The sequence below is a fragment of the Aspergillus caelatus genome (genome assembly GCF_009193585.1).
Source record: "Aspergillus caelatus strain CBS 763.97 unplaced genomic scaffold BDV27scaffold_9, whole genome shotgun sequence".
Taxonomy (NCBI): Eukaryota; Fungi; Ascomycota; class Eurotiomycetes; order Eurotiales; family Aspergillaceae; genus Aspergillus; species Aspergillus caelatus.
This window is the reverse complement of record NW_022475272.1, coordinates 169175-189489: the sequence shown is the minus strand read 5'-3', so window position 1 is coordinate 189489 and position 20315 is coordinate 169175. Positions and strand designations below refer to the sequence as shown.

The 20315-nt window shown below is 50.0% G+C and overlaps 7 protein-coding genes across 7 annotated transcripts; 5 read left to right on the top strand and 2 right to left on the bottom strand.

The window, feature by feature from the left end:
* The first annotated feature begins 430 nt into the window (after positions 1 to 430).
* Positions 431 to 3547, top strand: BDV27DRAFT_120428 (Kha1p). Its single transcript, XM_032065100.1, has 4 exons — positions 431 to 639; positions 694 to 1110; positions 1159 to 1821; positions 1876 to 3547. Exons 1-4 carry the CDS (start codon positions 535 to 537, stop codon positions 3376 to 3378), a joined length of 2688 nt encoding a protein of 895 aa, XP_031932820.1. The 5' UTR covers positions 431 to 534; the 3' UTR covers positions 3379 to 3547.
* Positions 3548 to 3726: 179 nt separating this feature from the next.
* On the bottom strand, positions 3727 to 5628 carry BDV27DRAFT_120427 (major facilitator superfamily domain-containing protein). The gene has a single exon (XM_032065099.1). It carries the CDS (start codon positions 5514 to 5516, stop codon positions 3876 to 3878), a length of 1641 nt encoding a protein of 546 aa, XP_031932819.1. The 5' UTR covers positions 5517 to 5628; the 3' UTR covers positions 3727 to 3875.
* A 1691-nt stretch (positions 5629 to 7319) lies between these two features.
* On the top strand, positions 7320 to 7876 carry BDV27DRAFT_120425 (uncharacterized protein). Its single transcript, XM_032065098.1, has one exon. The coding sequence runs from the start codon at positions 7474 to 7476 to the stop codon at positions 7807 to 7809; it is 336 nt and encodes a 111-aa protein (XP_031932818.1). The 5' UTR covers positions 7320 to 7473; the 3' UTR covers positions 7810 to 7876.
* An 18-nt stretch (positions 7877 to 7894) lies between these two features.
* Positions 7895 to 9910, bottom strand: BDV27DRAFT_120424 (URC4/urg3 family protein). The gene is made up of 4 exons (XM_032065097.1): positions 9448 to 9910; positions 9061 to 9388; positions 8829 to 9002; positions 7895 to 8771 (listed from the first exon to the last, which is right to left on the bottom strand). Exons 1-4 carry the CDS (start codon positions 9607 to 9609, stop codon positions 8134 to 8136), a joined length of 1302 nt encoding a protein of 433 aa, XP_031932817.1. The 5' UTR covers positions 9610 to 9910; the 3' UTR covers positions 7895 to 8133.
* Positions 9911 to 10910: 1000 nt separating this feature from the next.
* BDV27DRAFT_141023 (L-Aspartase-like protein) lies at positions 10911 to 13106 on the top strand (the record flags this gene model as incomplete). Its single annotated transcript, XM_032069768.1, has 2 exons — positions 10911 to 11104; positions 11159 to 13106. The coding sequence occupies 2 exons, from the start codon at positions 10911 to 10913 to the stop codon at positions 13104 to 13106; spliced, it is 2142 nt and encodes a 713-aa protein (XP_031932816.1).
* Positions 13107 to 15308: 2202 nt separating this feature from the next.
* eglD (putative endoglucanase) lies at positions 15309 to 16539 on the top strand. Its single transcript, XM_032065096.1, has one exon. It carries the CDS (start codon positions 15376 to 15378, stop codon positions 16495 to 16497), a length of 1122 nt encoding a protein of 373 aa, XP_031932815.1. The 5' UTR covers positions 15309 to 15375; the 3' UTR covers positions 16498 to 16539.
* A 2067-nt stretch (positions 16540 to 18606) lies between these two features.
* Positions 18607 to 19514, top strand: BDV27DRAFT_152814 (SDR family NAD(P)-dependent oxidoreductase; the record flags this gene model as incomplete). Its single annotated transcript, XM_032071651.1, has 3 exons — positions 18607 to 18869; positions 18930 to 19261; positions 19327 to 19514. The coding sequence occupies 3 exons, from the start codon at positions 18607 to 18609 to the stop codon at positions 19512 to 19514; spliced, it is 783 nt and encodes a 260-aa protein (XP_031932814.1).
* Positions 19515 to 20315: the final 801 nt, after the last annotated feature.

Here is a 20315-nt window from a genome sequence, read left to right as displayed (position 1 = left end):
CATGAAGGGAAGTGATTGGACGAGAAAGCCCCCGCCTCCCGCTCCGACGATTTTTCCCCGAAAACGGTTTGGGGTCCAGACTCATGACATGCCCGTCGTCTTGTCTCGTCGTCTGTGCTTTACTGTTGGCTGCTGATGAGGTGTTTCTTTCTCTCGTTCATCCTTCGGGTGTCAATCAATCGTGTAGTTGGATGATTGCAGGCGGGATTATTTTGGACAGGTAATTCGTAGTAAGTCAGTATTGACCATCATCTGACTAGTACATAGAAATTCCCCCCGGATTTCGAAGACCCACGTGGGTGATATTCTTGGCATCGCTTTTACCTTATCAGTAATCAGTCACGCTTATTATTTCCCGGCCTCTTTTCTTTGTTTGTCGCGACGCTTCTTCCCTCCCATTTCTTCCAGTCTTTTCATAAACAACCTTGACTCGATTGTCCCTAACTGTCTCCTGCAAATTGATTGTTGTTGTCGTCGTCAAGCCGGTCGCGAGAGGGATCAACTGCTGGCAGTCCTGTGCCATCACACTCCACCATGGCCGATAATACGACTCGCATAGCCCCTCAAGGCGGCATCTTGGAAGGTGGGAATCCGTCTCAATATGACAAAAAGAACCCCATTGTCATATTCATCATCCAGGTGAGGCGACTCTAAAAGCCTTAATCCTGTACTGCGATTCCAACCCATCATTAGGCCAGCATTATCATCATCTTGTGCCGGGCGCTGCACTGGCCGCTGTCCAAAATTCGCCAGCCTCGTGTCATTGCTGAGGTTATTGGCGGTGTCATCTTGGGTCCCTCAGTCATGGGTCGCATCCCGGGCTTTACAGAAGCCATTTTTCCGGATGCTTCGATTCCCAATTTGAACCTTGTGGCAAACCTCGGTCTCATCTTGTTTTTGTTCCTTGTCGGCCTAGAAACCGACCTCCGCTTTCTGTTCAGCAACTGGCGTGTGGCGGCCAGCGTGTCGGCGGCCGGAATGATCCTGCCGTTCGGCTTTGGATGCGCCATCTCGTATGGTCTGTACAATACCTTCAGCGATGAGCCCGGTACCGTCAAGATCAATTTCGGTACCTTTCTGCTCTTTATTGGTATCGCCATGGCGATCACCGTAAGTTACAGCTGTCCTTCCCGAGGTCGCGTTCACTAATCATCCCAGGCATTCCCGGTTCTATGTCGAATCCTAACGGAGTTAAAACTGCTGGGCACAAATGTTGGTGTGATCGTGCTGTCGGCGGGTGTCGGCAACGACGTGGTTGGCTGGATTCTTCTGGCCCTCTGTGTCGCCCTGGTGAATGCAGGATCCGGTCTCACTGCTCTTTGGGTTCTGCTGGTTTGTGTCGGATATGTTCTGTTTTTGTTTCTTCTCTTCCGACCGTTATTCTTACATTTCCTCAAGAAGACGGGGAGCCTCCAGAAAGGCCCTAGTCAATCGGTGGTAGCGGTCACCCTTCTAATCGCTTTAGCCTCCTCTTTCTTCACTCAGGTGATTGGAGTCCACGCGATCTTTGGTGGATTCCTCATTGGTCTTCTCTGTCCTCACGAGGGTGGGTTCGCCATCAAACTAACGGAGAAGATCGAAGACCTGGTCGCTGCCCTTTTCCTGCCTCTGTATTTCACCCTGTCTGGTCTCCAAACCAACCTGGGACTGCTTGATACCGGGATTGTATGGGGATACGTGGTCGCCGTGATCGCGATCGCACTGATTGCCAAGATCGTGGGTGGCGCACTCGCAGCCAGACTTTGCGGCCTCCTCTGGCGAGAAAGCTTATCCATCGGCGTGCTGATGAGTTGTAAGGGTCTCGTCGAACTAATTGTTTTGGTATTCACTGCTCCTTGGGACTTCCTTCGCCTACCGTCTGCTAACGCGATTTAGAATATCGGTCTACAAGCCAATATCCTGAGCACTCGTACCTTCACCATGTTCGTGGTCATGGCGCTAGTGACGACTTTTGTCACAACCCCGTTGACCACGGTCTTGTATCCGAAGTGGTACCAGATCAAGGTGGACCGCTGGCGGCGCGGTGAGATCGACTGGAACGGAAACCCCATACAATCCGATGCGCGTGTCGACAGCGTGACGCTGGCTAAGCAACAGGCTCAGGGGACGACCGTTCGAAGGCTGCTGGTTTATTTGCGACTCGACGGTCTATCAAGCATTTGCACACTGGCTGCTCTCCTCGGTCCCAGCCGTCTTGCTCAGCCTCCTCTCCCCCAGATGCATCCCGACAAGAGAAGGTCCCAAACAGTATCGCCGGAACCAGCGGCCGAAGAGGCTGCACCGACGGAAGTCGAAGACGCTCCTGCGCTCCAGGTGCATGGGGTTCGGTTGATGGAACTAACGGATCGTGATTCTAGCGTCATGAAAGTATCCGAGATCGAGGAATATACGCTGTGGGATCCGGTGGTCAACACCTTCCGCGCATTCGGCCAGTGGCATGATATGTCGATTATGGCTGGCGTGTCCGTGGTGCCAGAGCATTCTTATGCAGATACAGTCGTGGGCATGGCGCGTGAAGAGTCCAGTGACCTTCTTCTCATTCCGTGGAGTGAGACGGGTGCCATGAGCGAGCATCAAAGCGGGCTCGGTATCGATGAAGCGAGCCGTTTTTCTAATGGCCCATACACAGAGTTTGTATCCAACGTGATGCGCCAATCGCCATCCAGCGTCGGGATTCTCATCGAACGGAGCATCTATAGTCGTCGTACTCGTAAAGGCCTTTTTGCGAAACGATCGTTCAGCGCCATGAGTATTCGCAGCTCCGTCTGGAACAGCGCGCCTCCAGCAGCCGCGCGGTCTCACCATATTGTGTTGCCTTTCTTTGGGGGAGACGATGATCGATTTGCGCTGCGCTTTGTGATGCAACTTGCCCAGAATGACCAGGTCACCGCCACGATTATCCACATCGATGTAGCGCCGTCTCCGCCGCCAGCCCCAGAGGTGCAGCAGGGTTCGCCAAGTAGCACCAAGAAAGACAAGTCTTCCAGTCAGGTCTCAACAGCCGTTCAGGGATCCGAATCAGATTCTATCTTTTTCAGCGCCATGAAGGACTCACTTTCCGAAGAGCTGACTACCCGGATCGTCTTCACCCGAATCAGCCCGCAAAAAGACAACACCGACGCTGTGGGTGTCGCAGTTACCGCTATCAAAGAAGAGATGGGTAAGGTCCCGCAGAAAGCCGGCAACATTGTCGTGGTTGGACGACGCAACAACCGCGTGGATCTCAGCGAATCCCCTGCATCCTCGCAGGAAGCGGTCGGCACCGAAGCCAGTCGGGTTCTTGGAGCGGTCGCACAAGCAATGGTTCGCACAGAGAACCGCATCGTTGGTGATGTTCTGGTTCTGCAAGCTGGCATGGGTGCCATGGGTGCCCGGTAGAGACTTTGTGGCTTAAGCAGTTATATACCCTATACCCTCGTTTTGTACATGCCTCGTAGTGTTCGGTATTATCTGGTTTTGCTTTTTGATGAGCGGGTGACTGTTGGATAACTTCTATCCTTGTCTTACATGATCAGCCTCTGAACTTCCATTTTGATACATAAACCCTCTCTCTCTCTCTCTCTATACCGTAAATGCTCACCGGTTCTCCGTTGAATGATCCGTATAATGCCGCAAGCATCGTAGCATACATACGGGGTAAGCCCAAGAAGTACAAGTCAGACTACAATTTAGACAAATTCTACAAAGAAATAAACACCCAATCATCCAGAATTTATACTTGTTCCCAAGTAAGATGACTATTATTGTACAATCATAATCATATCCAATGATGTATCTACAATCACATCAACATATCTACATAAATCATCCACAACAAGCTAACACCCCCAATCCTCAATAGCGAGCACAGCTCACCATTTTTTTTTTTTTTTTTCTTAAAACCCAGTATTGGTCGAAGCCAACCTCGACCTCTTCCTCAGGGCAGGCCCCCACCAAAACAAAATATAGGGAATAAACGTCAAAAATGTAGCAACCAAAGCCAGAATCAGGCCCGCATACTGACTGCCCACGTTATGGAAAAACTGGGACGCGAAAAGCGGCGACACAGCACCCAAGGTATTTCTCATGAAACCCTGACCGGCAATGGCAGACGAAGAGGACTCGCCATAGCAATCGGAGGTAAAAGAGTAACAGGACTCAAAGATAAAGAAGATACCGATTGTAATAAGCACAAGGGCAATGAAGGGACCAATCCAATGTAAGAAAGCGTATTGGGTGAAACTGTAGATAAAGAGACCGACGGGGAGCCAGACAGCACCGAAAAGCGCACCGTAGAGTCGGGCTTCCGGGGCGGCGACACCATTCTGGGCGACGATGGAGTTATACTTCCTAATTTGGAGGAAGTTTAGGGCGAACCCGATGGTGGTCCCCAGACAGAGGGAGATGTAGGGGAGGCCGGAGACACCTTCGCCCCAGCCCTTTTTCTCCTGGAAGGTGATGGGGATGACGGAGAGGAAGAGGAAGGTGAGGAACCAGGCGAAGGCGATCCAGAGACCGAAGGCGAAGACGACGGGTTCGGTGATGAGCATTTTGCCGGCCTTGATGGAGGAGTTGTACAGCATGGTTTTGATATCCGGGGCTTCGAGGTCGGTGGCAGCGACGTAGCGGTCGTCGCCGGTTTGCTTGCGGATGAGGTCCGCGCGTTTGCCGAGTGCGACGCTGCCGCGGGTTTCGCGGAGGCAGAAGAAACAGACGATAGCGAGGGGGATGTTGGCTAGGCCCTGGATGCCTTCGACCCAGCGCCAGCCGAGGGCTTGGTCGATGAAGCCGGCGTAGATGGGAGCGCCGACGGTGCCAAGGATGGCGATGTAGGAGAAGCTGGCCATCGGGATGGCGCGTTCTTCAGGGCGGTACATGTCGCCGAAGGTGCCGCCGACGAGGATGGTGCCGACGCAGCCGAAGAGGCCGAGCAGGGCGCGGCAGACAAGGATGGTGGCGATGTTCTTGCCCAGGGCGAGGCCGATGAACATTAGGCCGAAGCAGATGTAGGCGCCGACGTAGATGACGCGGCGGCCGGCGAGCTCACAGAAGGGAGCGAGGAAGAGGGGAGCCAGGGCACAGGTGAAGTTGAAGGTGAAGAGACCCAGTTGGCCTAGGATGGTGGACACGCCGAGGTCTTTTGTCATGCGGTCGATACCGGAGCTGTAGGCGGTTGTTGCGAGACCGATGAAGAGGGTCATGAGACAGAGGAGCAGTGAGATGAAGGCTTTGTAACGAGGGTCCCAGTTGAAGGGGTTCTCCTTGTCGCCGTCGACGAAGTCGATGAGGATACGCTCCTTTCCATCGTGGACGGTGGCTTGTGTGGCGGTCAGGGGGAGGTCGAAGTCAAAGGTTGTGATGTTTTGTTCATTTGATGATAGGGAGGAGCTGTCTGATAAGGATTGGGCGTGCTTGCCGCCGACCACAAGGCCTGTCTTGCCTGTGGTCCGGATGTGTTGTGAACTTGAGGCGGCATCCTCTGTGTGGGACGAGAGGCCCGGTTGGGGCTTCTCGGTGTAGGTCTTCTCGTTCTCCATATTAGTGGTTTAAAGGTGGAAAGAGGAGTGGATTGGAGTAGTGAGAAGAGGGAGGAGAAGGGGATCGGGGTGAGAGGAACAGGCAAGTATTATAGTAGATTGACCATGGATGAATCCAACTTACGACTCCGGTGCATCCTGCGTCATAACACTACGAGAAAGGCAGAAAATCACGCGGTGGCCAGCGAAGCAGTCCACAAACCGCATCACTTGAGCAGTCAAAGTTTGTCGTTCTCCGTTCTCCACGGGGGCCGCTGTCTCCGTTCAGTGTTGGGGGAAGACGAAGTCAGGAACTTCTCCCAGTGGGTCGAAGAGGATTCCCTTTTGGGAAAGTGTATAAACTTCGGGGAAAAAACCCTCATTACTCATCCAAGATATCTTTGGCCTATGGAAGAGTCAAGCAATACATAACCAGAGATCTACTTGAATTCCGTTGAACTCTTCCACGGCTCGAGGTGAATATTTTCTTCGCAAATCATCATATTGTCCCCTATGATGGCCAGGAACAGGAACAGAGGCAAATACCAGATCCAGTTTCAGTGATCGGAATCCGGCCGAGATCACCGGAATGAATGAGGTCAACCCCCACGCCGTCTCCAGTTCGGCATCCCGAGACAGGGCAAACGCTGCCCTAACTCCATACTGAGCTGCATTTCCCCCGGCCCGACTCGGTCAGTTGCCACCCCATGGGCCTCACAATCCCACGCTATTCGATCGGGGTCGCGATGGATCTTCGGGTGTTCTTCGGGGAAATCAAACCGAAAATTCTCACCGCTGCGAACACAATTTCGGCGCTTCCGATCACTCAATGCAGAGTGAAGTGACGCTACAGTATGATATATCGTCTACCTCCTCGTCCATATCTATTCAAGACAGGCACCATTGAGGTCCAATGTATCTTCGAAGTCTTCCCTCTCTAAGGATGCCCACGGGCGGTCTACAGAGTTATCATATTGAGAGTTACCCACACTTTAAAAAATCCTCCAAGGCTTGGTACGGACCCACATCTCAAACTTTAGAAGCTCGCACTTTCCTATACGGTTTAGGTAAGAGCCTCGGCATTGGCCAACTATACCGACCGAACATTCAACAGCACTTTTTCCGGTCCCGAAGAAAATCCATAAGGCTTGTACATCCCGTGAAGCCCATTGGCTAGTTAAGGCTTTTCAGATCTCCTTTTCCAAGTTCCTACTGGCATTGAGCGGCCTACTCATGAGATCTGGAAAACCAGTAGGACAACTGGATGCATGTCACACAACCCCGGTGCGACGTCATCACAAAAAGATTTTTTGAAGGCGCTCTCTGATGACTCTTTTGTGCGTTCAAAATCTGTTTCACTTTACTGTGGATCGTTGGAGAGGTCGATCATAACGTCCAGAATCGGGATGTTTCGGGCGTTAAAACGCAACTGGAACCCTGTGACTAAACATTTTCTTGCTCGAGAGAGCTTAGGAGGAGAGTCCTCCGTATATTTATGCCTCGTATAAAATTCTTATTCTACTCCAAATCACCCTATCAACGGCATGGGGGTCAATACCGTGCCCCAACGATCGGCTCAGTTGCCGTTTCATCGAAAGTTCCATGAAGAATCTCTTACCTTGAACATTATAATGGGCCTTTCTCCCGTCCTTCACGACGAAGCGACCTCCCTCGATATCCTTTAGAAATCCATTAGGCGACCGTATCAATCGGGCTTCTACGAGGTTCAACTATCACTCGTAACCCTCCTAGGCCCCGTAAGAAGCAATCACTCCGTAGGTGCATTAATCTAGTTACGTACAACCCTGTCCAGCGTCCTACATCAGGCACTCAAGCATAGTAATGCATAAACCAAGTCAGCTATGCATCAATAGACAAACGCCACCGGCTTCCATATCATCTAACATCATCGCCGGGCCGGTCCAGGAAACTCTCATATCGGGACTTGACCGTGGTTTGCATTTGTTCTATATATCATATGACCCTGATCCGTATTCTGGAATGTGCTCCTGGGCCTGTTCGCTTAGTCTACTTGGTCTCACCTCATCGGTCGGGTCGGTGTGTTCTAGACTTTGCTGTTTATCAGCGTGCATCCGACCTTTCCATCATTATACGAGAGGTGGATCATGTCCGTAGATTGCCTTTCAGGCGGAGTCCGGCAAACTTGCCCTCGCGAAAGAGTTTGTGTGGTGTAAGTGAAGTTTTCAGGCCGATCGTGGGCATGGGGTATGTCTTCTTGGCGATTTGCTGTTGTGGCTACAGGGTTTTTGACATGGTTGAGTGGACGTTGATTGATGGAGGACGGCAGACATAGTATCCGAGTTCCGGTGGTTTATCATTTCCAAGAAGATCGAAGTCTGCTGGGAAAATGAATGGGACCTTAGCAATGTCGGTTGTTTAGCTAGTCTCGTTGATTCGTACTATGATGAACTGCTCAAATATATATCGATTATTCCTGATGTATATTCGACCGGCCGTGTGATGAAATGCCTTCAATAGTCCACAGGTAGACCTGAAACTTTAGATTATATATAAGTGATGCATAGATGCTTGTGTATCTACTGTAGATAGCCCAAGTACTCACTTGCAACGATCCAGTTACTTCCAAACGAGCCAAGACCCCTAAATGACCACTGCCCTAGAACAGCGTCCCATCGCCCAAAATCAAGATAGGACTAGACTTAGTCTCCGGTCGATTCTCTGCCGCCAACTCCCTCCCAGCCTTCCACGATCCCGACTCCAACACCTGAGCAAGACTCAACTTCTCCTTCCCCAGCTCGGTGCCCCTCAGCGCAACATGCAGCTTATCCAGCAGCGCCACGGTAAGAGCGCGCCATTCAACAATCTCATCGCTCGTCGCCTCAAACGCAGGCAAACTGCTACCTGAATTCGCCAATCCACGCTGCAGACTCTCGTTTTTCAGGGTCAGAACACCTAAATCAACGAACAACCCTCCGTTTCGGTACTCGGGAAGTCCTGTGGCGATCTCGGCGTTTTTCCACTCCACCCCGAGAAGGCGCTCGAATGGGACCATGAGCGAATATGCTAGCCATTGCGTAAGTTTGTGGAAGGGCTGGATGTGTGAGCACTTTGACTGGCGACCGGCTTTCTGGGCGTCGTCTGCCAAGACCTTTAGAGGCCAGGCGTCGCCGACGGGGTGGCCGTCTATCTGCGTTCGGGAGGGTGGCCAGATGGGAAGGAGGACGCTCTGCAGGGTTTCCCATAAAACTTCGAAATCGAGACGGTTGGACTCGTCGGCGCGAGATTTGAGATAGTCTTTCGATCAGTGTAAGTGGCTGGTGATCGTGGAGTGGAAAGGGATGAATTGCTTACCAACAAGGTTACCAGGTCGACCGGTGTCGCCGAAGATATTGGGCAGGTTGAGCAATGAGCGACCGAGAGATTTGATCAGTTCGACTCTTGCAGGAACACCGACAAACGGGTTATTGTCGTTGATTTGGAAGCCCCGAGACAAGGTTGCCTCAGAGAAGTCCTTGAGGGAGGCGCCTGTTTTTCTTAGCTAGAAAGATTACAGAAGGAGGTTAACAAGGGTAGAGCGACAGACCTAGAACAACATCCTTTCGATCACTGCCTGAAAGAGCAAACTCGCCATCGTTGAACATATGCAATGTCGCAACCGCGATGCCCTCGCTCCGGCCAATCGCTGCGTTACTACCCGGCTCGGTGAAACACCATTTATCCCCTGCGCCAGCGTCGAGCAGAACCGAGACGAAGAACAAATCGACTAGGCTCCGAGCTTGTTCTTCCTTGTCGTATCCCGCCGCTTCCCATCGTGCAAGGAGGTCCTTTATACGGGCTGTCCCACCGACTTCGAAGTGCTGCCAGCGGCCGTGAGGGGGGATTAGATGATATTTGTCCGGACCAAAGTCTCGCTAGAGGATGTTAGACTGAGAAAACATGGTTCCCATGGAAGGCATCCGAGGTAGCATACCTTGATGATGTTCGCTACGTATTGAACTGCGGTGTCGAAGCGGTCCCCATGATATTCGAAATGGTTGATTTGGTTGGCCTCGGCAAGTTGGAACACACGGTGAGCACGTTCACGGACAGCCTGGAGACTGAGTATGTACTTGATTTCTGTATCTATGGTCATGGTGAGGTGAAGTGATTCAGCCAAGTTCTGAAGGATGGTGGTGTATCTTGATATCTCCAGATTCCAGAGTGAGGGGAAGAGATAAGATAGGGCATTATTTATCTCTCTGGTGAAATGCGGGGTTGATGCCTCATTATGTCATCTTGGATCAGTCATACAGGGTTTCAATGACTAAAAGTTACATTTCAAACAGGTTCATACGTGGCATTCTGCATGATCGCTGAGGTCTATGATTTGTCTAATGTTGACGGTTGGGCGTTGTTTTGCATTGATGCCTGAGGCTTGATGACCAGGTGCCAAGTTCCAACCCTGACTGGAATAATTATCCAGGTCGATTTATTCCCAGTTGCGAGACATCAAAGATTTCCATTACTGTGAATTCTGGGTCATACTTTCTTTGTTTACTCGGCTGCTATTATAGGTCGATATATTTAGAGCCGTTCAAAGACCCAGAGTATTCCCGTTTAGTCGAGCGATATTGCAGACTAAGCCCTACGCCCAACTCCGGGTTAAAAAGTTTGAGACACTGAGTTCTTAGGCTCGTCAACAATAGAAATCCTCTCAATCCTTGGTTCGTGGACAGGGCACTTCAGCTAGAACACAACACGAGTCACATATGAAGAATCGACCTGTGCATTTTTTCTCCCAGAACAGGACGGTTGAGCTCGGTTCTCGCCAAGCCGCGTAGACGCAAGGGGGATTTTCCAACACATGGTCGCACGTAAAGGCCAGCTGATGAGCTGAAATCGTCGATATTTTGTTCGGTGAGACTGATCGAGGACGCCACGAGCAATCTTTATCGAATGGGAAGCTAGTTCTACACTGGCGCATGGGCGTTGGGGAATGAAGCTTGCTAGGAGAATATTCACGTAGGGGTGAGTGAGCTCTTTTTAATAATGTGGCTTGACTATCGACAGGGATTCTACTCCCATACAAAGGAAGGCTTCTTGGAAACGAATGAATTGAGCTCAATGTACGGAGTGCAGGTTTTGTTTGTCCAGCTATCGAGTACACATATATTTCCTGTTGGAACCACCTAAGCCTGCAGGGTTATCTATTCATGTTCATTGGCACCTTGGCGCTTTCTCTTCTTCGAAGCTGACTGCACCCCATGTTATGTGCATGAAGCTAAGCATCTTCTCCAGCCCTGATCGACAGAACCCCACAAGGAAAGAATTTGATTCACCGCCAGGTTATTCTGTTTGAGTCTTCTGATCCTTGCCCAAATTCGACTTGCTCACTGCTCGATCTAACGAAAGAATATCCGGTGTAAATCACACGCTGCTACGACTTCGAGTAAAATGGGAGATCCTTCGACCCCGATGGTAGGGAGCATCTCTCTGCGAACAAATTCTATCCGCCATGGCAAGAAGCATTCATACACTGCATCTGTTTTATCCTCCTGTCGTCAGCTACGTGGGTTGACAGATGAGGGCAAGGGGGTGGTTCTCGATGGACAATCTTTGGATCTTAGCTCTGTTTTTGCCGTTGCTCAGTAAGATACGTCCGCTTCCCTCGACACCAATGCTGCTAATCACCCACTCATTAGCAATGGACTTTCTGCGTCGATCACGGACAACAAGGATGTATTGAGTCGAATGCACCACAGTGTAAATCTGCTTAGTCAAAAATTGGCGAAGGGTGAAGTCATCTACGGTGTCAACACAGGATTCGGAGGAAGCGCAGATACACGAACCCAGGACTATGCGACACTACAAAAGGCGTTGATTCAGCATCACAATGCAGCCGTACTACTCCCAAGCGATCGCGGCCTTGGAAGTTCTGTATCTAGCTTACAGCACTTGAGAAGTCATTGCATGCCAGCTCCGATAGTTCGAGCAGCCATGCTCACGCGTTGTAATTCGCTCCTACGAGGCCATTCAGCCGTTCGAGTCCAGGTTGTCGAGCATATCCTCACTTTACTTGCTCATGGGCTGACCCCGGTGGTACCACTGCGCGGCAGCATATCGGCCTCCGGAGACCTCACTCCGCTTGCCTACATCGCAGGTGCTTTGGAGGGCAATCCAGATATCTCAATGCATAATGCTACTGACGATCAGGTTATACCTGCCGATGAAGCATTGAAAGAGGCAGGACTCGTGCCATTGGACTTCGGTCCCAAGGAGGGCCTTGGTCTCTTGAACGGCACTGCTTTTAGCTGTGGAGCAGCTAGTCTAGTCCTCTTCGAAGCGAATCAGCTTGTTCTACTTTCCCAGGTACTCACAGCCATGGGTACCGAAGCTTTACTTGGCACCAGATACAACTACCATCCATTCATAGCAGACGCGCGACCACATGATGGCCAACGGGAAGCGGCAGCCAATATCTTCAACATGCTGGCCGATTCTAAGTTGGCGAGGAGCCCCACTGAAGGAAGTGAGACCGCCAACCATGGCGGACTGGCACAGGATCGGTACGCCCTGCGAACATCAACCCAATGGATCGGACCCCAGATTGAGAATATGGCATTATCCTTGAGGCAGGTTGTTTGTGAACTCAATTCCACAACGGACAACCCGCTTCTGGATCCAGATATGGCCCAGATCCATCACGGAGGCAACTTCCAGGCAGCATCGGTCACGTCCGCCATGGAAAAGACCATGGGTGCGATGCAGATGTTGGGCAAGATGATCTTCTCCCAGTGCTCCGAAATTATCAATCCAACTTTGAGCCGGGGTCTTCCTCCCAACCTCAGTGTCGATGACCCCAGTTCATCCTTTGCGTTCAAGGGCGTGGACATCAATATGGCGTCGTACATGTCTGAGCTAGCCTATCTGAATCATCCCGTCAGTAACCATGTTCAATCAGCGGAGATGCACAATCAGGGTCTCAACTCCTTAGCCTTCATTGCTTGTCGCTATGCTGCGGATACGGTGGAAGTTCTGTCGCTAATGGCCGCCACATATTTGTATGTGCTTTGCCAGGCACTAGATCTGCGGTCGCTTCACTTGGAGTTTGTGAAAGACGCACGACTCCAAGTGGACGACATCACAGCTGAGCTTTACTCGTCAGCGTTTGGTGCTCGCTTACTGGCAGTGCAAAACAAACTTTGGGAAGAATTAATGCACCACTGGGTACGGGCGAGCACAAGTGATCTCACGGAGCGAGGCCACTTAGCCGCGAGCTACTCCGTTGGAGTCCTCCTGAGCTCCTTGGCAGCAGACGGTAATTCTGCAAATTCTTCGATGGCCGACGTCCAAACAGCCCAGCATTGGCAGACTCGAGTATGCGATGTATTAAACCAGAGCTATGCGACAACGCGTGAGACCTTTCTCACAAATCATACAACGAAGTCATATCTTTGCAGTGCGTCACGAAGTTTCTACGTCTTTGTCCGGGAAGAACTTGCCGTGCCAATGCACCGAGGAATCGCCGACCATCCTACTTATGATTCGGCGGAGCGTCGCAAAAAGGAGTGTATTGGTACGCAAATTAGCAAAGTGTATACCGCTCTTCGAAAGAGTGAATTCCAAGATGTTCTGCTCAGTTGCTGGTAAGATCGTCGTTGATATCTTCAGGGGCCGGTTGGATGGAAATTGTCCCAGCAATAAACACAAAGTGAACTAGTAGATCTTGGAATATTCTATGCACGCTAGAACCACACGATATGGGGGGTCTAATATTTATTGCTGCTATTTGGTCTCCGTCAAGTTCCACTGGGCCTGCCTGTTATTACACAGTAGTCCCGGTTAACGCAGATTCCGTTCTAACTGGTCCGGCCCACGTCGGTAATATTTTTCGGCGCACTAAATAGATCGATTGTGTCTAGAATGGCTTCATTTGGTAGGCAGCTAATGGATTATTGGTTTGCAGCTGCTTTCTAAGCACTTAGATGAGATGCTGTGGCATGATTCCGGTCGTAGCCTACTTGACCTTCACGCTAAAAATAACGTATATTCACGACGATTCTCAATAGTCTACGGGGTAGGTATAGTTCGCTCGTATCCAGTTTCTATTCTTAATGTAGTCTGGGACTCTGGTAGGTCGCATCTCATTCCATACCTCGGCCCAGGACTAGGATCTATTCTTACTCCAGACTATTGATACTCACATGGAGCAGGACTCAAGGAGCTATTCCCCTTAATCAAGAAGCACTTTTCACAATTAGTTGGTTACCGTGCGCTCGGGGATTCAGCTACAAGTTCTCTCAGCCCCCAAGCCTGGTGTGCAGCCTACCTCGTAAATAATTTCCGGCTAAACTATTGTCTATATTAACTGCATGACGAGGAACGTTGCCACACCGCCAAAGACAAGTCTAGATGCTGGTCGGAGCGTCCTAGGCCGAGTAAAAATGTCAACCCGACTAGGATATGATTGGGTGGCCGTTAGTGGTGCTTTACTACTCATTTTACACGCCTAGGGACCCTAGTAAAGAGATAACTCGCTCTGGGGTTCCGTAACTTTGGTAGAGTGTTTAGACGAGGGAAAGGGTAGCTCGCATACTCTGACGCCATGTGGCTTCTGGACCATGACTTGAAACCCGATGGATCATACTGCAGGGTCAAAGAAGGGACTCCCAGGCACCCGTTTGGCCACGGGGTAGATCAGGACCGAATGCTCCGTATATTCTGTAGCCTATGTGCGTGCCTCTGATTGGTGGGGTAAATGCAGCGGACAATTGCTTGATATTATCCGGCCCTTTGTATGAGACTATGAGTAGTACTTTGAAACGCAAGCTAAGAGTGGCGTCGGAGCATATCTCGTTTAGGGAATGGCCGATGCGCCGCCGAAGTGGAGAATTAAAATGGACCCTGATATCGGCCGGAACGGATCCGAAGCAGTTTGAACCTCTTGGGAATTCCAGAGCTCCCGATGATAATCTATCAAGCGCAACGCAATCATGGTTCCTGGCGGCTAACGTGCACATCACTCCCCTTCGTGTCCACTCTATTTTATCATCCCGTCTCTTTGCCTTTTTTCCTGCATTAACTTGTCACAGGAGGCGGATTCGCCATGCCGATCTTTGACGCAATTATCTTTGTGGCATTCCTACCGGTGTAGGTTTTGGGCATCAGATGCCATAGCCTTCTAGCAGGCAGCTAGGGCCTCTCCTCAAGACTCTCGATTACTTCGTGTAGACTTTACAACAGTGTGTATATTAGTGCCAGGAATGTATTTTCCAAAGGGGGCATAACCGGCAATCGGGAGATTAGTTCATTAAGCTACCAAAGTGAACCATAGGAACTATCAATATCGAGTGAAACAATGCAATATGTAAAACCTCTGCCAAGGCCACCGCTGCAGCACTAGAAGCCAAAAGCACAATCGCGCTCCATTCGCAGGGGAGGTGGTCAGTGCGTTTCGACTGCCCATGATTCGTGCCGGGAATTTGAATCAGGTTAGGGCATCTCACGGTCCCTACCGGAGTTGATCCCTCCAACTGTAATTCAGTTCAGAAGCCAATAAGCCATGATTGCCAAGTCGGATAAATGAAGTAGAGCCCTAGGCTAGTGATGATATGAAATTAAGCTGAAACGTCTCGTTCTTGGCAGCAGCGGGTTAACGCTTCTTGGCAGGGCTTCGCTCATCTCACGCTGCCCCATCCCGAACCGTTTAATCTACGAGAACCATGAAGGTAGCTGACTGGAAGCCGTCATCGATATGTGTATAAAAGGCCTCTCATCCGGACCCTCGATAGGTCTCTTTTCGTTCCTCAAGCCTGGATAGCTAAACATTCCTTTCTGCTTTTTGTTTTCCTACTTACATTCACTTTTTACATTCTTTTTTTTTTACCGTCCAAGTCGACGCCTTACACTCTTTATCAAAATGAAGTCCTCTACCTTTGGTATGCTCGCTCTGGCAGCGGCTGCTAAGCTCGTCAGCGCCCACACCACCGTCCACGCCGTCTGGATCAACGATGTCGACCAGGGTGAAGGTAACAGCGAGAGCGGCTACATCCGTTCTCCCCCCAGCAACAGCCCTATCACCGATGTCACCTCCAAGGACATGACCTGCAACGTTAACAACAAGGCTACCGCCAAGACCCTCGAGGTCAAGGCCGGTGACAAGATCACCTTCGAGTGGCACCACGACTCTCGCAGCGAGTCTGACGACATCATCGCTTCCTCCCACAATGGCCCCATCCTGGTCTACATGGCCCCCACTGAGAAGGGCACTGCTGGCAACGGCTGGGTCAAGATTGCCGAGGATGGCTACACCGATGGCACCTGGGCCGTTGAGACTCTGATCAAGAACAGGGGCAAGCACTCCGTCACCGTTCCCGACGTTGCTGCCGGCGAGTACCTCTTCCGCCCTGAGATCATCGCTCTCCACGAGGGTAACCGCGAGGGCGGTGCTCAGTTCTACATGGAGTGTGTCCAGGTCAAGGTCACTTCTTCCGGCTCCAAGACCCTCCCCGAGGGTGTCTCCATCCCTGGCGCCTACACCGCCACTGACAAGGGCATCTTGTTCAACATCTACGATTCTTTCGACAGCTACCCCATCCCCGGCCCTGCCGTCTGGGATGGCGCTTCTGGTTCGTCTTCTTCTCCATCAAGCTCCGCCTCTGCATCTGCTCCTGCTCCTACCAGCGCTGCTCCTGCTCCCTCTAGCTTCACTACTATCGCCAAACAGCCAGCCACCACATCTTCCACTGAAGCCCCTTCCACTGAGAACACTCCCTCTGAGACCACTTCCACCACCTCCGCCATTGTCTCCACCACTGCTATCGCCTCTACCACTGCTCCTGCTACTCCCTCTAGCACCTCCGCCATTGCCTCTTCTGCTGCGCCCACTAACTCTGTTCCTCAGCCTAGTTCCAACGCCGGTGGCGCTGTCAAGGAGTGGTACCAGTGTGGTGGTCTGAACTACAAGGGTAGCAACCAGTGTGAGGAGGGTCTCATTTGCCAGAAGTGGAACCCCTACTACCACCAGTGTATTTCCGCTTAAGCGATTCTGACTTGAGGATTTGACTTTTGAGGGAGAGAGAAGTTATTATAATCAGATTAGAAAATAGACGGTTGGTATTCGCGTTGTCTAGAGCATTGTCTTTTGTAAATGATATAGTAGTCAGTATCTTTTCGGGCTCAGAATAGTCGGCTCTTTCACTGGCTTTTTCCTTCTCCAGTTGAGGCCTAGTATTGTAATCGAGATATAGGTCGATGCGCTACCTGATATGCCATGATTCATTGTCGGAAGTGTCGACATGTAGTTCCTCGGAGTATACATAGATTTTAGCCCAAGAGTGAGAACGTTTACATTCGCCATGTTATACACTTCTTAATGACTACCTTTTGGAGTTACATGGACGCCTCCTCTTGAGGAGATGACTCAATCCCAAGCAACTGTACTTCTCTTTCCCTATATTATTTGAGTGATTTCAATATTGCAATCGCATAATGAGCATTGCCTGTGCACGTAAATATATATAGAATATTCAACTGCAGATCAAAGTATCACAACACTCTACCTAATATATATTTCACCAAGCCTGAGCCAACAACCATCCCATCAGCTTCACCGAGTCTATAAAATAAAAGCTAAAAATGCACACCAGCAAAACATAGTGTACCCTCGTAACGAAATTCACTCGCTCGAAGATATCTTCAACTATCGAATCAAAAAAACATAACTTCATCCGATTTCTGGAAGCCTCAGGCTCCAACGGGCTCTCAAAGTGGATACCCGCGATATGCCCTTGTTTTTCCCCTTATGGAACTCTCGCTCACCCTATAACGGAAAAACTGTGGGTACGGCCCCACATCCGCAGGACGAGTCTGAAACTGCTGGATTACTGATCATCTTGGGGTAGAGTTTGTGGTGATTGGTTTTGTGAATCTTGGGAGATTTCGATGTGAATCGAGCTAGTGGAGAACTTTTGTAGGTTTCCTGTAGGTTTAGGTTGAGAGAAGTAGGGCTAGATAGGTTCTCCCACCTGCTATGCAGGATCCAATCTAGAGCTGTTGCTGTTGCTGCTATCAGCGCTATCACTACTCTCATGTAGCCCTGTCGGAACAACAGCGCCCGTTGAAGCAGCCGTGACAGTAAAAAGCTCATGTACTATTGTGGATACGACGACAACGCTTACAGGGGTCATAATGTTTTAGAGCAGCATATATTCTGTAATCAATTCCTCTGACTATCGTATTGCGTTCAAGTCTGAATTGTGGACTTGGGCTTCAGGACCTGTTTCGCATTCGCATCTACATATCCCTCCAAAGCGGGCTTGAATTCATAGCCCTATAACGCCCCTTGCCTTGATAATTTTCATACTAGGAAAGATATCCCTCCGGCAGAAGCACGTAGTCCCGCAATTTCCGCAGAAGAAACTCCTGGTAGGATGCCCGTTTTCGTCTGCTTTCTTTTCAAAAAATTCTCGGACTCCCTCGGACAACGCTGAAGTTCGCGTCGGGGATAAAAAACATTCATGCTGAAGGCGCTTCTGCTGATCTTACGACAATCGTCGCAGTGACATAAGGCCTATTCCCGATATTTGGGAAGAAATGTAAGTTTCTTACGAAGCGACATTGGAAAACCAATATCTGCAGAACAGGGTCGGCGGAAAACGAAATCTAGATCTCCCCACAGAAGCATCGACCTTCTTACATCTCTGATTGCATTTATGTAAGGACTGCGGATGAGGAGATATCTCTTGTTAAAGGAGGATGGACTTCACTTATAGTTTGTTTCGGTTTAGCAAAGTATATCTATCTCTCTCTCGATCTCCCCGCCGATTTAAACCCACCTAAGCCTTTATGCCATTATTTCCACATCAATTACCTCGGGAAAATCGTCCTTGGTCCGGGTTTATCGGTCTTTACGTAGGACGCGTGTCTATGAACTGTAAATCTGTCGTCTACTCCTCCCGCCGATTAACTTCGCCTCGGGAGAACTATGCGGGGTAAGAGCCTAATTTCTCCTCATTGTATTGATAACATAAAGGAAATAAAAGGCTTCATGAAAAGCGACAGGCTAGTACTTCATTACTATTAGGCGATTCGATCATTAGGGTTCCGAACACTTTACATCGTTTCGAACCACAACCCTATATCCGACACGATGAGTCTCCGAGGGAAGATAGCCATTGTCACCGGTTCTTCTGGCGGTATCGGCCGCGCCATTTCACTTAAGCTTGCCGGCGCAGGTGCTGTGGTTATCTGCGGTGACATCCAAGAAAAGGTTCCCGGTGATATAGTGTCAACCCATGAAACTATCAGTCAGAGCGGAGGGACAGCTGAATTCGTGCTGTTGGACGTGACCAAGGCGGAGCAAGTGGAAAGCGCAGTAAAACATGCCGCTCAGAAGTTTGGGAGATTAGACATGTGAATCTCCCTGCTTTGCCTTCTCCATGCTGGTCGTGACTGACAGTGCCGCAACCCTAGAATGATAAACAACGCCGGCGTCTGCCTCGAAGCATCCTCACCAAAGCCCATCTGGGACTTCAGCCAGGAGATCTGGACCAGAGACATCGCCATAAACTCGACAGGCGTCTTCCTGGGCTGCAAGTACGCCTCTGCGCAGATGATCAAACAGGACCCCCTGCCTTGCGGAGATAGGGGCTGGATCCTTAATCTCGCCAGCGTCTTCGGCCTACAAGGCTCACCTGGAGTAACGGGGTATGTCTCCTCAAAACACGCGGTTATGGGCATTACGAAGGCTGCGGCGATGGATTGTGCGCCGTATCGGATTCACGTTAATGTGTTGTGTCCTGGGTGTTAGTGTACCCCTTCGCATTCAAACCTGGGCATGTTTTTCTGTCGGAAATGCTAATACGAGCAGACACCGATACCCCGTTTATCAAGGATTTAAGCCCAGAGAAACGAGTGGTGGTACAGCAAATGCACCCGTTCCGTGGGCTGGGGATGCCAGAGGACATTGCGAATGCTGCTCTCTTTCTAGTCTCGGAGGAGAACTCGTGGATTCATGGTGTTGGGCTTCCGGTTGATGGTGGGTACACAGTTATGTAGGTGAACAAGACAGAAAGTGAGACAATGTCAGTAACTTCAATAATCGGAGATATAATAATGTCGCACACTATATCCTACTGCTCAATCCTATTATTCATTTGGGGGGGGGGGGGAGGCATTAAGATTGACGAAAGACCGAGTGTCATATTGATATTGACGCTGGATTGTGACTGTGTATCATAATATATAGAAAGACTATAGTTTATCTATAACTTAGAGACGTCTTAGATTGAGTAACAAACCTAGTTATTCTAGAGTCAAAAAAAGCTAGGCAGCCAGGAAGACGGTCGTACTAATCCAATTAGTATTGTCAATAGTTTTTTTAAGTATGTATTTTTAAATCTGTCGTTACTTGTATCACCTGTCCCGACTTGTCTACAGAAATAGTTTTTTAAAAAAAGAAAGTAAAAGAGTCCCTGGCTTATGGGCGCCTATAGTTCCTCTGTATATAGCTTTTCATTTAAATTATTGGCGTGGTGGTTTTACTTTTATAAGCTATAGGTGGTTATCTATTGACCCTATTACTTTCAAACTCTGAACAGCGGTTTGGTAAATGCAAGGAGAATAAATTCGAGCAATTCTACAGAGATATAAGATGGATGTATTAGTTACTAAGAAAGTTACAGCAGTCAAGACCAGATAAACCCCGAAAGCACCGAGCAGCAGGGAAACATAAAAATGCCTCAACCACTAGGCCTAACAACTTTGACTATGCCCCTCTTAAACCCCACATGGTGTAGATCCTCAGTGGCATGAAGAGGTGCAGAAAAGAAAACGCCGCATGGCATGATCGGCCAGTCG

Coding starts and splice junctions, on each gene's coding strand:
- BDV27DRAFT_120428 (XM_032065100.1), top strand. CDS start 535: ATGGCCGATAATACGACTCGCATAGCCCCTCAAGGCGGCATCTTGGAA. Junction 640..693: donor TTGTCATATTCATCATCCAG/GTGAGGCGACTC, acceptor ACCCATCATTAG/GCCAGCATTATCATCATCTT. Junction 1,822..1,875: donor TCGTCGAACTAATTGTTTTG/GTATTCACTGCT, acceptor AACGCGATTTAG/AATATCGGTCTACAAGCCAA.
- BDV27DRAFT_120424 (XM_032065097.1), bottom strand. CDS start 9,609: ATGACCATAGATACAGAAATCAAGTACATACTCAGTCTCCAGGCTGTC. Junction 9,389..9,447: donor ACGTAGCGAACATCATCAAG/GTATGCTACCTC, acceptor AACATCCTCTAG/CGAGACTTTGGTCCGGACAA. Junction 8,772..8,828: donor TCGACCTGGTAACCTTGTTG/GTAAGCAATTCA, acceptor ACTGATCGAAAG/ACTATCTCAAATCTCGCGCC.
- BDV27DRAFT_120425 (XM_032065098.1), top strand. CDS start 7,474: ATGACCCTGATCCGTATTCTGGAATGTGCTCCTGGGCCTGTTCGCTTA.
- BDV27DRAFT_120427 (XM_032065099.1), bottom strand. CDS start 5,516: ATGGAGAACGAGAAGACCTACACCGAGAAGCCCCAACCGGGCCTCTCG.
- eglD (XM_032065096.1), top strand. CDS start 15,376: ATGAAGTCCTCTACCTTTGGTATGCTCGCTCTGGCAGCGGCTGCTAAG.